Source organism: Micromys minutus (genome assembly GCF_963924665.1).
Source record: "Micromys minutus genome assembly, chromosome: 29".
Taxonomy (NCBI): domain Eukaryota; kingdom Metazoa; phylum Chordata; class Mammalia; order Rodentia; family Muridae; genus Micromys; species Micromys minutus.
Genome location: NC_137964.1, coordinates 13,863,295 through 13,878,381, shown reverse-complemented (window position 1 = coordinate 13,878,381; position 15,087 = coordinate 13,863,295). Strand labels below are relative to the sequence as shown.

General features: G+C 50.3%; 1 protein-coding gene across 1 annotated transcript in view; it reads left to right on the top strand.

Annotated features, from left to right (window-relative positions):
* Positions 1 to 15,087, top strand: part of POR (cytochrome p450 oxidoreductase) — a 47,970-nt gene that overhangs the window by 25,592 nt on the left and 7,291 nt on the right. Inside the window, exons 2-3 of the mRNA XM_080940628.1 lie at positions 2,205 to 2,396; positions 14,444 to 14,492. Of these exons, the coding sequence (XP_080796754.1) occupies positions 2,218 to 2,396; positions 14,444 to 14,492 (228 nt within the window). The 5' untranslated portion in view covers positions 2,205 to 2,217. The remainder of the gene's footprint in view (positions 1 to 2,204; positions 2,397 to 14,443; positions 14,493 to 15,087) is intronic.

The following is a 15,087-nucleotide window of genomic DNA, read 5'->3' as shown; positions in this document are numbered from 1 at the left end:
CTCAGCTGGCCTGAATCGCTAAGATATGACTCAGGCATTTCTGACTGAAGTGGGACTGGAGCGGCACACTCGGTCACAGGACTGTGGGGGAACAGAAGGGACAGCCTGCTCAGTGTTCTGGACCTTGTGCTGTTGTGTCTCTGATCAGATCTACCTACCTGCCAGGTTTCCATGTTGAATAGGTTGACTGAGTACCCCCAAGACCACATCGGAGTCAGTGTTTCTCCAGGACTGAGAATTGAGGAAAGCCTGTTTTACTTACAAATGTGGCTTGCTATAGCGTGAGGGTGGGAAAGGCTGGGGCAGCGTTTCCAGTTGGCATCTCCTTGGAGCAGGGGAGGGGTAGTGTTGGGGGGGAGGGATCACGTGTACAAGACATTTCTTTCTCTTGGCAGTGATGGATGACTAGCTGTACAAAGTAGAGACGGTGCCTGCGTTCACAATGATGTGAAAAGGCAGCGAGTTAGTGTCCCGTAGGCTTTGCGGGGGCTGATTTGTCCAACAGACCATGGAAATATTTTGAGCACCTCTCAGGAAGCCAAGGTGTTATAGTATTAAATACTGTGTGTGCGCCTGTGTGCACTCTTGCAAGTGTGTACACATGTATGAGCACGTACACACCAGAGAGCAACCTTAAGTCATGTTCCGCTGGAAAGCCAACTACCTGATTTTGAAACATGGCTCCTCATTAATTACCTCCCCAGCACTGGGATTAATGCCAGGCCTGGCTTTACAGCTGTGTGTGTGTGTGTGTGTGTGTGTGTGTGTGTGTGTGCGCGCGCACGCGCACACGCTCAAACATGTGGTGCTCCAGAGGGCAACTTTCAGGAGTCCATTTTCCTCCTGTGGATCCCAGGCATAGAATTCAGATCCACTGTGCCTAGACGTGCTGAGACACCTCACCAACCATAGCCAGTTTTGGCTTTTAAAATACGGGCTCTGGGGTTTGAACCCAGTTCCTCAGACTTGCAAAGCAAACATTTAGTCCCACCAACCCCTTAAATATAAAGTTAGCAACATTTTCAACTTCTGCTGGAAGTCTCAGGACCTGACCCCAGCATCAGTTGAGAGTCACCTGTGACCAACGGTAAATGTCCGCAGAGCCTTGGTAATCAGTCTTGCAGGTCTGGAAGCCTTGACTGTTCGGTAGGTTGTCAAGCCAGCTCAGGGGTGCCAGGTGCCAAGCTGTGTTTTCACTGTAAGGCTTAGTGTTATGCTAGTTTAATTTCGTCTTGAGGCCAAGGTTCTTGGCTTAGTGCTTTCTAATCAGCCAGGATCTCCAGGGCCCCTTCCAGGGTTAGTAGAAACGATTTGGGACCATGTCCCCTTCAGACAACTCAAGAGCCCAGCCTTTGGAGCAAAGTGGCTGTCTCTCTACAGGGGGCTTAACCACGTCTTGTCTTTGTAGGCTTGTGTGTGTGGGTCTTTGCGAATACGTCAGGCATCAGAGTGATGATCCAGGGTAAGCAAGAGGGAGATTCGATTTAATACCACTCAGTAGGCAAGGTTTGGTCCAAATTTTGGGCAGTTTATTTTAGGCATATTTAAGCACAGTATAATTTGGGAAGAAGTTTCTTGATGATAATTGCCTCAATCCCGTGTGTACAACAAAGACATAATTACATCAAAACTCTTGTAAAGCACAGGTGACATTGTCCATAAAGACAGGTTCTGTAGACTAAGAAAGCAGGCTCGAGATAAACATTGATAAAGGTGTCCATATATCCTGTAGATCGACGGAGATAAACCTAAGAGTCTAGGAGCTGTCCATACACATAGCCCAGAGGTCACCAGTCCCTTAACCACATCCTTTCCTAGCCTTCTTGGCAGAAAACAGGTTTTATATATGTCTCCCTTTGAAGAGACGACCATGTTTGTTAACCTGCCTGGTTTCCCCGGTGCTTACCGGTGAGCACAAGGACTTACATGTGTCTTACAGAGTTGGAGATGCTCAGGAGCCCATGGTTTCTGTTCTCATCGTTAGCTAAAGGGGCTCATCCTACCCTTGACAGAACCACCATGGGGGTAGTTTGCAGTGTTGGCTCTTCCCTAGGCTGTAGCTGCCTGGACTGAAGCCTTGCTGAGACAGTGCCCCTTGCTCAGTCCACGTGGGTCTCACGCTGAAAGTGTTCAGATGGCACCTCTGCCAGCCCTAGGGGCACTCTGCTCCTCCTCACTGACATCTGCTGTTTCTTTCCTGACAGTTGTGTCACCAACATGGGGGACTCTCACGAAGACACCAGTGCCACCATGCCTGAGGCCGTGGCTGAAGAAGTGTCTCTATTCAGCACAACAGACATGGTTCTGTTTTCTCTCATCGTGGGGGTCCTGACCTACTGGTTCATCTTTAGAAAGAAGAAAGAAGAGATACCAGAGTTCAGCAAGATCCAAACAACGTGAGTGGTACCCCTCAGAGTCCCCTTGGTTATCCCTTTTGCTGGGCATCCTTGGCACCTGTTCCACACTGTACCCTAAGGTGGGTCTGCAGGCTGTAAGGAGCCAGCTTCCCGGGATTTGGGACTTAAATTTAGGGTTGTGACCCTATGCATTTAAGTCTTTAATAATCAGACACACACTACCCACATACATATGGAAAACAAAACAACTGGGTCTGGTTTTACCTTCTCCATCAATGATTTACCATCCAATGTCTCCTAAGGTCTTTGTCCACCGTGTCTCAAACCTTTCAGGATCTGTGGCTGTGATTGAAGAAGCAAACTCTGGCTTCCTTGAGTTTCTGGTCTCTTGCTGGACCAACCTGGCGAGATGTTGCACCTTATTCTCTTTCCTCTGTCTCTTGGTCTACTTAGTGGTCTGTGAGCACTTGAGTTCATTGGTGTGGATTTACCCACCAGGCCTGAGTCCCCCTTGCTGCTGAATTTGTTAGTGTCAGAGTATAGTTCGGACCAAGCACCATAAGGACCACTGAGATGGCAGTACCTGAGAGAAGCTAAGGCCCACAATCCCAGCAGTTAAGTGGAGGCAGGAAGATCAGGAGTTCAAGGTCATCCTAAGCTGTGTGCCAGCCTAAGCTGACTCTGTGCCTCAAAAAAAAAAAAAAAAAAAAAAGGGGTTTGGAGAGAAGGAGAAAGCTGGGACCATGGTGGTATGCACCTTTAATCCCAGCACTCAGGAGGCAGGGTCAGGCAGATCTCTGAATTCAAAGCCAGCCTGGTCTACAGAGCAAAGATAGCCAGAGCTACATAGAAACCCTGTCTCAGGGAGAGTGTTGGAAGTAGTTTGTAGATAAGTACTTATGGAATGCTTTACTGTGCATTATCTGCCTGGGTATTCATCTTCTGCCCTCTCTCTCCTTAGGTAGTGACAGGCCCAGGTGACTAAAAACAAGCAGGGCTAGACTGAGGGACACATTCCAGGGCTTCCCTCTGTATAGGAGCTTGGACCCTGTCCTACAGGTTAGGTCACATTGGAGGCTAGGGATGTAGGAAGGGCGAGTGAGTTGAATTCCACCTCGTCAGGATGCATTGTGGGTAGAAGGAAGAGGGCAATGCTTGTGGCAGAAATGTGTCCTACTGAAGAGAAGGTGAACCTTGACCTGGTCCCAGCTTCAAAGCTGTTCCCACCATCTGCTCTGAACAAGGCTGTGGGACCCGGAGCTGCCTCCCCACTTCTTCTCCCACTTATTCTTGCCATCACTGACTCCAGTCTTTTAAGGCGAACATGATGGTCAAGCCTCGTAGCCCAGGCCTATCCCAACCACTTGGGATATGGGGGCAAGCTAAGGCGTGCCCGCACTACTCACAGAGACCGAATCTCAGAAACAAAAGAGGGGTCAGGAAAACAGCAAGGTGGGTAAAGGTACTTGCCACCAAGCCAACCTGAGTTCAATTCCAGGACCCACATGGTAGGAGAGAACAGGCCCCTGCAGTTTGTCCTCTGACCTCCGCCAGTACACTGTTGCTCGGCACCATTGTCCCTCTCCCTCTCCCTTTCACAAACACACACACACACACACACACACTTTTAACATAAAAAGTAAAAAGACTGGAGCACATCTATAATCCCAGAACTTCTGGGGTGGATACAGAAGGATCAGGAGCTGAGGGTCACTGTCAGCTGTCTGTCAAGTTTGAGGCTAGCCTGGACTGTAAAAGCAAAAGCAGCTAAGAAGTAAGGGTGACGGAATGTGCTTTGCAGAAGCAGATGATGAGAAACTTCAGTGTGCCTTGTCTCAACAGGGCCTCTGCTGGACAAGCCACCTTCTCTCTCCTCCCCGAGGCTGAGACAGAAACCCAGCCTGCTGGCTGGGGATCTTTAGGGTGAGACTAGGAAACAGTCCCGAGGGTAGAACCACACCTAGGCTACTGGGAGTAAGGGAGAACAGTGAGCTGGAATCCAGCCTCTCCGGCTGGGACTGGCCCTAGGTACACTCCTGGGGTGGGGACACTTATTTGTGGTGGAATGTGTCCACCAGGAGATAAAGGGGCCAGTAGCCCAGTCCCACCCTCCAAGCTGACCTTGTTCCACCATTTGTAAAATGGAGGTTCCCCTGTTCCTCCCAAAAGAATGTGAGGTGCAGAACCATGCAGTCTTTTCCAGGTGTTAGCTTTAGTTACAGAGCAAGCTCAAAGCCAACCTAGGCAGCTTCAGCAAGATCCTATCTCAAAACAGTTGGTCAGCCTTGGTGGCACACACCTGTAACCCTAGCACGAGAGATGGTGGTAGGAAGATCAAGAGTTCAAGGTATCTGGGCAAGGTGGCACTTGCCTTTATTCCTAGCACTTGGGAAACTGAGGCAAATATGGTTGGTTGGTTGGTTGGTTGGTTCCTGGTTTGGTTTAGCCCAGACTGGCCTGAAACTCAGTGATCCTCCCTGCCTCCCCATTTCTAGGGTCAAGGGCATATGCTACCTGGTCTGTTATGCTTTTTTTTTTAATTATTTATTTGTTTGTTTATGGTTTTTCAAGACAGGATTTGGGTGTTTTGAAACTTGCTCTGTAGACCAGGTTGGCATCAGTGGCCTTAAACTCACAGAGATCAGCCTGCCTCCATCCACCTCCCAAGTGCTGGGATTAAAGCTGTACATCACCCCTCTCAATCCCCCTGCCCCATATCATGCATTCTTATCATGGCTTCTGGTGACTTCTAGAAATGAATTCTCATAACGTCTTTGGAGGCCTTGATATGGGGCTCCAGGCTATGGAGCATGAAACCATTGGGTGTGGGGTGTGTCTCCGAGTGTGTACAAATATACATGCATGTACGTATGCATAGAGATGTATGTATACACATAGATGTATGTCATGGTGTATATGGTGAAGTTGGGGCCAGTGAGCAGGACACATCAGGGTGAAAGGGATCTAGTTCAGGCCATTGTTAGGCATTTTTACTCATGGAGTCATTGCTCTGATCGCCAGGCCAACCTCTGACTTGCTCTTGGACTCTGGTCTTCTTGCCTCCACCCACCTGTTGGTTTTATGGGTGTTCACCTCCTCACAGGAGTTTGTGATACTCAGCATCCAATTAGGGGAAGCGGGGAGGGCTTTGTACATTATAGGCAGACACTCTCTCAAACTGAGTTTCATCCCTAGCCTTAAGAGGATGGATTTATGCAAGTCAAAATAACAACCCAGCTGCAGTCTGACCAGCAAGCACTCTGAGTCCTGAGAGATACAAAACAAGTCAGGAGGTGGCCCTGGGTACCCAGATGACTCTCTCCGGGAGTACAAGCCTCTGCAGCCCACCACAGATCTAAATGTAGCCTTTAGGACAGCCTGAGCACTGTCCCTGCTGCCACTGACCATGTGTGGCCAGTAAAGACACCAGCTGGGGACCTTCTGCAGGCTGCACCCAGAGCCTGAAAGTACCTATCTCCTGGGCCAGGTCAGCATCACTGTGGCAGGAAGCTCTCCTGGGCCTGAGAGAGGATGTACTGCCCTGAGCTTTGTCTTGAACTTCTTTCTCTCTTGGGCAGAATTCCTGCTGAGAGTGACACCCTGCAAGCGAACGGAGTGTGTAGCGTATCCCAGGCCTCTCCAGTAAGAGGAGAGCGTGGACATGGTGGGTGCTTTGCAAACCTTGGCACACACTCATAAACACCCGTGCCAAAGCCTCATAACAGAACAAGCCCAGTCCTGTACACAGATCCTCTGGGGTACACTGTACTGGGGTCAAAAGTGTACATAGTTAGGTAACCTAAGTTCCATTCAGACTGGGGATGAGGGAGGGTTCTAGAAAGGGTGTCAACATGACTGCAGTGCAGAGCAGGATTTGGGCAGCAGTGAACGATGCTGGCCATAGTCAGAGGTGGAGGAGGTGCTGGGGTGACAGGCTTATTTCGGGAGTGGCAGGGGAGTGTGGGAAGTGCAGTTAGAAGGGACAAGTTGGGGCCTGACACCAGAGAGCTGTGGGAGCACAAGGTGACCAACCTTGATTTCACAATGGTGGCATCCAGGTAATTTGGGAAGGTGGAGGGAAGGAGAGGGTAGCGAGGAGGCTGGAGAAGCCATTCCAGGAATCGGTTCCCTGAAAGGAGGCCCTGCCTCAGGAGAGGTCCCTTGAGGGTGGGCTCTGGATACCTGGAGTAGATGGAAGGGGTTTGGCTGTGATGTGCGGGCTGGAGCAGGTTTGAGGAGGGTCTGAGAGAGTTTGGAGATTCCCCTGGAACACTGGGCATGGTTTGTTAGTGCTGTGGATTGAGGAAAACCCAGATTTCAGGCTCTGACACTGTCAGGAACAATGGCGGATGGTGTATGGCTAGAGAAAACAGAATAAAAGAGAATCGTGGGGTTTTTGGTTTTGCTTTTTTAAGGGAAAGCGAGGAGCGTAAGATCCAATTAAAAGAAAAAAAGTTTAAGTCAGGTGTGGCCAACTGAGCTAAAGTGGGTGTGTAGTCATGGGAATCCCAGAAAGAGAGAGAGAGAGAGAGAGAGAGAGAGAGAGAGAGAGAGAGAGAGAGAGAGAGAGAGAGAGAGACAGACAGACAGACAGACACACACACAGAGAGAGACAGAGAGAGAGAGAGACAGAGACAGAGAAAGACCCCAGCATCTGTGAAAGAAAGACAGTCATGACTATGCATCTCTCTGACGCTATCACCAAGAGTTCAGAGAACAGCTCCCAGGCCTTTTCCTTTCACTTCATGGGTTCCAGGAATTGAACTTGAGTCACTAGTCTTGGTGGCAAGAGCCTTCACCTACAGATGTCTCACTAGCCTTGGGAGATATCTGCTCGCCCACTCCTCTCAGCGATCACACAATCACTGCTACCCTCACAATTCCCAGGCAGCATTGCTCTTATCTCTGATTAGATGCTCAGAGCTTTAGGCTTTTAAAATTCAGTATCTGAAACCCATTTATTGTAATTGATTACAATTACAATTACAATCACGTGTCTCTCTTTGTGGAGGGGAATAGGGTATATTCAAGTATAATTAGTATATAATAAAATCCCTCTTCTCGGTTTTTCTTTCAGTGCTGGGGATGGAACCCAGGGTTGTGCATGCTCAGCAAGTGCTCTACCTTGGAGTCACCACCACCCCCCAAGTTCTAAAACCTTTTTAGCTATACACACAGGTTCCAGGGATTGAACTCAGATCATCAGGCTTGGCAGCAATGGCCTTTACCCACGGAGTCGTCTGGACAGCCACATGGTTTAGTCTTGACATGCGTACATTTATGTAGTTAGAATTATAGACAGCAATGTCCCATCGCCCCAAAACATCCCACTGCTAGCCTCGCAGCTGTAGGTCGATCCCCAGTGCTGCCTGCCTGTCTGAGGACAGCACCTCTTCCTGAACTCAGGATGGGTTCCATGTCTGTTCTTGGCTTCTGTCCATTCCTGACTCACCCATGAAGTTACTTGTGAAAGAAACTCCAGCCCGTTGTTTCGTAGTTTCCTACAGTTTGGCTGATCGTGCCCCTCTGGGGCTTGTTTAGAAAAGCCGCAAAGACTCTCAGTTCCTTAAGTGACCTTTATTTTGGGATCTGCTCTCCTTTAAAATCGCTGCAGCACCGCCTGGAGTCAAGGCTGTAGGCAGCTCTTACGTCTGTTTTTATCTTGGCAGCGTCAGCAGATGGAGGTCCATGGAGGGGGCTCTTAGCTCTCCCTGTCAGGGACACCCTTTTTATACAAATGGCCTTGCACCTGTGATCACTAAGATGTGTTTCTCAAAGAAAAAGGCATGGCTGGAGGGCTTACTCAGCAGTTCAGAGCACTGGCTACTCTTACAGGGGATATGGGTTTGATTCCCAGCATCCACATGGTGGCTCACAATCCCAAGGGACCTGATGCCGTCTTCTAATATCAGAGGGCACAGATATGTGCAAATAAGAAACCCATACATATAAAATACTAAAATAAATAAATCTAAAAAAAAAAATGTTTCTCTAAGAGAGAGAAAAAAAGCTAGGTGTGGTGGCCCATGCATTTAATTTTAGCACTTGGGAGGCAGAGGCAGGTAGGTATCTGGGAGATCAAGGATAGTCTGTTCTATAGAGAGAGTTCCAGGATAGCCAGAGCTATTACAAAGAGAAACTCTGTCTCAAAAAAACAGAGAGAGAGAGAGAGAGAGAGAGAGAGAGAGAGAGAGAGAGGCAGCTGTGTGATGTGAAGGGTGGGCAGGGAACAGTGTTTGACCCAGAAGTGGCTAGAAGAGGCCCCTCTGCAAGCACTGGTCTGTGGCCTCTGCTGTCACCTGTTGAGGTCACCTGCATCTTTCTGCTCTCTGATCAAGTGGGTTCTGCCCTTCCTGTTGACACTCCAGATGTGGCTTGCTCGGGATAACTTGAATAAAAGCACATGAGCCCACTAAGTCATTTCATTGCTGTCCTCCTCAGAGTTTCTACTGCTGTGATGAGACACCACAGCCAAAAGGAGCTTGTCGGGAAGGGTTTATTTAGCTTGCAGATCCTGAACCACAGTCCCTTGAAGAAGCCAAGGTGGGAACCCAAACAGGGAGGAATCTGTAGGTAGGAGCTGAAGCAGAGGCTACAGGGGTGCAGAGGTCTAGGACACCACCGCCAGCAGAGTAATGATCTACAAGAGGAAAGAAAAGTGGTTCACAGCTAAGCAGCCAGGGTTGGTTTGAACGTAGGGAGTCTGACCCCACATAGTTTATTTATAGGCAGATTTACGCATAGCAGGATACAGTGAAAACCCTCTGGAGAGAATTAACTCAATCCCGTCTACACAATAAAGCTTAAGACCTGACTACGTTGGAACTCTTTGTAAAGTCCATGGGACATCTTCCATAAAAATGGGATCTGGAGATTTAAGTACATGTGATAAAGTCTCATAAAAATAGGTTCTGTAGAGTAAGAGTCTAGGGAGGAACTGGTGTGGTCTCTGTCACACAGATAGCCCAAAAGGTCACCAGGCTATTAACCAGCCTTCTGGTGGGTGAGAAGTTTTGCTCACTGGCGTGCTCCTCGGGGCTTGCTTAGCCTGAGCTCTTCTAGAACCCGGGACCCCCAGCCCAGGGCTGGCCCCACTCACAGGGTACCAGGTTCTCCCGTCTCAGTCACTAATGAAGAAAACACCCTATAAGTTTGCCTACAGCCAGATCTTACTGAGGCACTTTTTTCCGCTGGGGTTCCTGCCTGTCAGATGAATGGCATTACCTTGTGTGAGTCAGCAAAATTAGCCAGCACAGTGGTCCTGGGTCTTGTTTTCCTTTTCTTTTGTTGTCTCATTAGCTCAGGCTAGCCTTTGATATATACCTTTGTAGTGGATGACAGTGAACTCTGATTCTTCCTGTCTCCAGGAAGCACTGGGGTGTGTGTGTCTGTGTGTGTTTATATATCTCCTAATCATCTGTGGTAGAAAACTACTCTGCCCACTGAGCTATACATCTAATCTAACTTTTTTTTGTTTTTTTTTGAGACAAACTTACTCTGTAGTCTAGGCTGGCCTTGAACTCTTTCTTCTCTCAGCCTATAAAATGCTGAGATTAGAGATATGCATCACCACCTGGCCCAGCCCTTTTCTTAAATTCACTTTACACCCAATCTCTGCCCCCTTCCCCCCCCCCCCCAGACACCCTCTCTCACAATCCCTCCCCTTCTTCTCTGAGAGGGTGGGAAACACCCCTTCCCCTTCCCCTGCCCAGTCTGGGGGGGAGGTGCTAGGATTTGGCCTGAAGCCTCTGTCAGCTCCACCCTTAGCTAGCTCCTAGCTCCCTTTGAAGTGGCTCCCCCAGGGGTGACCCTGTGGGGACAGTACCCACCATTTTTCTCTCAGCTCCACACAGACATTCTGGTAGCAGAAGCTGGTCATCGATCCTGAGGGAAACTGCTGTCCCCTTCTGCCACCATTCTCATGGCCCTTTCTGCCTGTTAACCCTGTGGCCCTGAGACATTAGTCACCAGACAGCCAGGTTCTGCAAGTTCAAAAGCAGCTCTCCAGGTCCCTCCCCAGTTCCCTCCCCAGGTCCCTCCCCAGGCAGCAATCTGTTCTACCAAACAGAACATGAGATTTGAGTTGCCTCAGTTTTCAGAAGTGCTTCTCCTCCTTGCCTGGGACTGGAGAGAAAAAATGCACCCCCTTGAGGCATCTGGGTTCTCCCAGTGACTCAGCCTTCTCTGTCCACCCCCCCCCCCTTCTTGCCCACTCTGGTGGCCTGCAGCTGACTTCAGAGGCGCCTGATCCCAGTGGAGGGCTTGGGTGGGTGGGGGGCTCTAATTGGAACCTTTCAGTCTCTGCTGTGGAGCCATGTGGTGTCTGGCTCCCACAGCTTGGACCAGCCGCCACCTGCACAGTGCTCTGGGGTCTTTGCCTGGGTCCCGAGAAAGGGGCTTCCTAAGACATGCGACCTTGTGTTTGCTTTCCCCATTGCATGGGGCAGGAAGGAAAAGCATATCTCCCTGTAGTAACCAGGTCGTGCCTGAGTGACAGCGCCCCAGTGTCTCTTTAGGGGCTCTTGCAGCAGAAGGCTGGCTTATTGTTACAACCTGCACAAGTCTCTGTGTTGGGGCTGGGACAGCTTTGTTCTCAATCCTTTTTTTCTTCTAATGGGAAAGGGGGAGGGTGTGGGGAGCAGGGCGCTGATATAAACAGTTACCAAGGCAACTGGGTGGGGGGGTTGTGGAAAGGTTCTCGCTTTCCCTCAGTCCTTGGTGTGTGTGTGGGGGGGGGTGTTACCCCAGCCGCAGGGGATCATGGGAGGCTGCAGTCTCAGTCCCGAGTCCCGCTGGAGCTGCCAGATGTTGCAGAGTTCACAGGCTCATGGGGACAGAGGCAAGCAGAGGTGCGGAAGGATTCTGAGAGGACTTCTGGGGTGTCTGGTGGCACTTTCAAAGTCTCTGGGCCCAAGCAGCCTACCCCATCACACTGAGAATGGACAGACCTGAACTTCCGTTCTGTCCGCTCACAGCCGGCAGCAACAGAGCTCAGTGTGGGACCCTCCTTTTCCTTTAATCCCTGTTGGGAACAGGGGCACCATGGGGTGTGCATACTCATCTCCGCCAGAAGAGCCCATCCTGCGCAGGTCAGTTCCCGCCCTAGTTCAGATGTCTGGGTAGCCCAAGGGAGAGGCAGCTCCTGGGGCTGGGGTCAAATGGCCTGCTGTTAGGTGACTCTCTGGGTGGGTGCTACCAGATCTGCTTCCTGGAGCTGGCTGGGAGTTGCTCCCAGGCAAGAAGGGCGCCCAGGAGAGACATCCTGTGATTGTCCAGAAGCAGGGCCCTCTGACTCTATTTGCCCAGAGGATTCCCACTGGATTCCAATGAGTGAGGAAAAGCAGATGGAGAGTCCTTGTCCCCAGGGCCAAAGCAGCACTGATTAAAGGACAGGGTGGGCCTCAGAGGTGTTTAGGTGTAGGCGGGGAGCTGGCTGGTTAAGTCCTTGCTACACATGCATGAGGACAGGAGTTTGGTCCCCTGAACCTATATTAAAAAGCTGTGCATTGAGGTAGGCTTGTAATCCTGACGCTGGGAGGGCAGGTCCCTGGGGCTTGGTGTCCAGCCAGCCTAAGCAGTGTGGTGAGCTCCAGGCAAGTGAGAGAGACGTTGTCTGAACAAAGGTGGACAGCACCTGAGAAACACCAGAGGTTGACACCTGCCCCGCAAAAAAAACCACACACAGACACACAGACACACACACAGACACACACACACACACACACACACACACACACACGAAGTACACAGTACATGGCCTTTTCTCCCAGGGTCAAGGGTGAGTAAATATTTCCAGGTAAACCTGTCTAGGGTCTTTACCTTACCATGGCCAGAGCCCACTGGCCTGGAGTTTGGTCCCTTTCACGTACAGCAGGACACCAGCCTCAGGCCCTGACAGCCCAGCCCCAGCCATGTGGATCATAGCTGGGGCCCTTGGGAGCCTTCTGCTTTAGCTTTTAAGAATGGAGCCCAGCCTTTCCTGTCTCTCTGGCTCTGGGCTCTCACACCACTGTGGCAATGTGCCACCTTAGGCAGCTGGATGATTTCAGATGAAATCACAGACTGGCCCATATAGCCATTGACTTTCCAAGAAGACCTTTGTCCCCTTGAGTATCATCCAAGTTCCAGGTGCCTGGCAGGATTCAGGAGATACTTCAGAATGAAGTTCAGTAAGTGGCTAAGGCCTTCAGAGACTGGGGCTGGGATGTCCATCACATGCCTATCTGGTGACAGAGCCTAGATTTGCAGCCAGCTCTGCCTCTGACGTGGCTCTTCTTCCTCTATAATTCTCCTGGGCTCCAGCTCAGGGACAGGACAGGCCCTTGGAAGACAGAGATGGCACGTTCTAGTCCCCACCCTCAGCACCTGGCATGGTGCCCTGCCCTGCGTGCCAGGGCTGGAGATGTGGTTCCTATGGAAACATCTGTCTTTTGAGAAAAGCCAGGCACTGGATTCTAATCCCAGAGCGGAGAGGGAGTGGGAAACGTCCCCAGAGGCTGCTGTCCACCTCTGCCTGCCAGATGCTGGGTGGGAGACCATGAATTGTGTGCAGAGTGCCAGGCACTCCTCTTAAGCCATTACAGCTAGTCCTCAAGGGGAGCAAACTGCACATGTGGAGGGAAGTGCCCTGTTATGACAGTGACCTTGATGTTTAGGGGAGGCAGGGAGAAGTTGCTCTGGGGAAGCTCAAATGTGTTGAAGGACAGCAGGGGTTGGTGGGACGGTTCAGAGAAGGCCAGGCCAAGTCCAGGGGGCATCAGGTCTGTTTGTCCACTCATAAGTGTGCAGTGACTTGACCAGAGAAGTAAGAGTTGGGTTTCCTTCTAGAACACCTTCACTCACACCAGTCTCTACTTGGGGCTTCTCACTTTTTGTTTTCTGAAACGGTCTCTCCGTGTAGCCCTGGCTGTCCTGGAACTCTCCGTTCATGAGGCTGGCCTCGAACTCAGGGATCCACCTGCTTCTGTCTCCCAAGTGCTATGATTAAAGGCCTGAGCCACCACCACAGGTGGCTTCCCATTTTTAATTGTTTTTATTTTCTCATGAGCTTGTATTTGTGTCTGTATGAAAATGGGTTTGTGCTCATGCACATGATGTACAGGTATATAGAGGTCAGAAGTCACCTCAAGTGCTCTAAGCTTTATTTTGTGTAAGTATATGTAGCTGTGTACACATGTGAGCTGGAGGGTGCACAGGATGTCCAGCTTGTCATGTGTCCTAGTCAGGGTTTCTGTTCCTACACAAACATCATGACCAAGAAGCCAGATGGGGAGGAAAGGGTTTATTCAGCTTACACTTCCACACTGCTGTTCATCACCAGAGGAAGTCAGGACTGGAACCCAAGCAGGTCAGGAAGCAGGAGCTGGTGCAGAGGCCATGGAGGGATGTCACTTACTGGCTTGCTTCCCCATGTCTTGCTCAGCCTGCTTTCTTATAGAACCCAGGTCTACCAGCCCAGGGATGGCTCCACCCACAATGGGCTGGGCCCTCCCCCTTGATCACTAATTGAGAAAATGCCTTACAGCTGGGTCTCATGGAGCCATTTCCTCATGGGAGGCTCCTTTCTCTGTGATAACTCCAGCTTGTGTCAAATTGACACAAAACCAGCCAGTACATCATGTGATGCTGGATGCAAACTCTCATCCTCATAGTTGAGGATCAAGCCCTCTTAATTGCTGGGCTATCTCTGCATGCACAGCCCCCCACCACCACCACAGCACACATGGAATCTCCTATTGGTTCACTTGTCTCAGGCTAGATCTAGAGCATCTTTCAGCTTCTGCCCTGTCTGCCTGAGATGAGGCAAAGGAAGAAAGGAACAGCGGATGGAGAGGGAGAGAAGAGCCAGACACTGGGAAGGAGAACATAGGCAAATAACCAGGTCAGACTCGAGCTGTCCTAAGGCTGACGGATTGCTGCAAACTCACTGATGGTTCGAGGACACAAAGGTGTGATTTCATCACTCCCAGCTGTTGGCTTCACCACTAGGGTCTAGACAGGTGATACATTTGCCACAGGTAGCACAGCCTGTCACACCCATCCTGGAACAGCCGCATCTGTCCCCATCAGACTGTCTTGTTTTTCAGGGCCTCACCTGTCAAAGAAAGCAGCTTTGTGGAAAAGATGAAGAAAACGGTGAGATTCCTGTTTCTGCTTTTAGTAGACTTTGCTTTGCTGGGTACCAAGGGGGAGAGGGCCTGGCTTCCTGACAGGAGGCCTGAAGGCTACTGGAACTGAGCAGGTCAGAATGCTAAGGGCATCTTCGTCTTACCACAGCACACAGGCCCTGCTCTTGCTTTCCTTGGATAAACTGAAACGTAAAAGCACCTACTCCCTTATTATCACAGTTTACAATCTTGAGTCTATTTGCCAGAACCCACGTAAGAAGCCAGCCCTGGTAGCACATGTCTGTAGTCACAGTCCTGGGTTCCTGTGGCTCACTGGTCAACAAGCATAGCCTAAGCAGTGAGCTCCAGACCAGTGAGGGCACCTGAGGGATGACCCCAGCGCGGTCCTCAGGGCTCCGGGTACCTGCTAACACATGAACACACACACACACACCACACACAAAACTGGTATACTGAAAGCCAGGTATGGTGATATATATACCTGTAATCCCAGCACTGAGAAGGCTAATGCAGGAAAATCACAAGTTAAGGCCAACCTGGGCTCCCATAGTAACACCCTACCTAGAAATTTAAAAGAGGATAAGATATCTCAGTGATTGAAA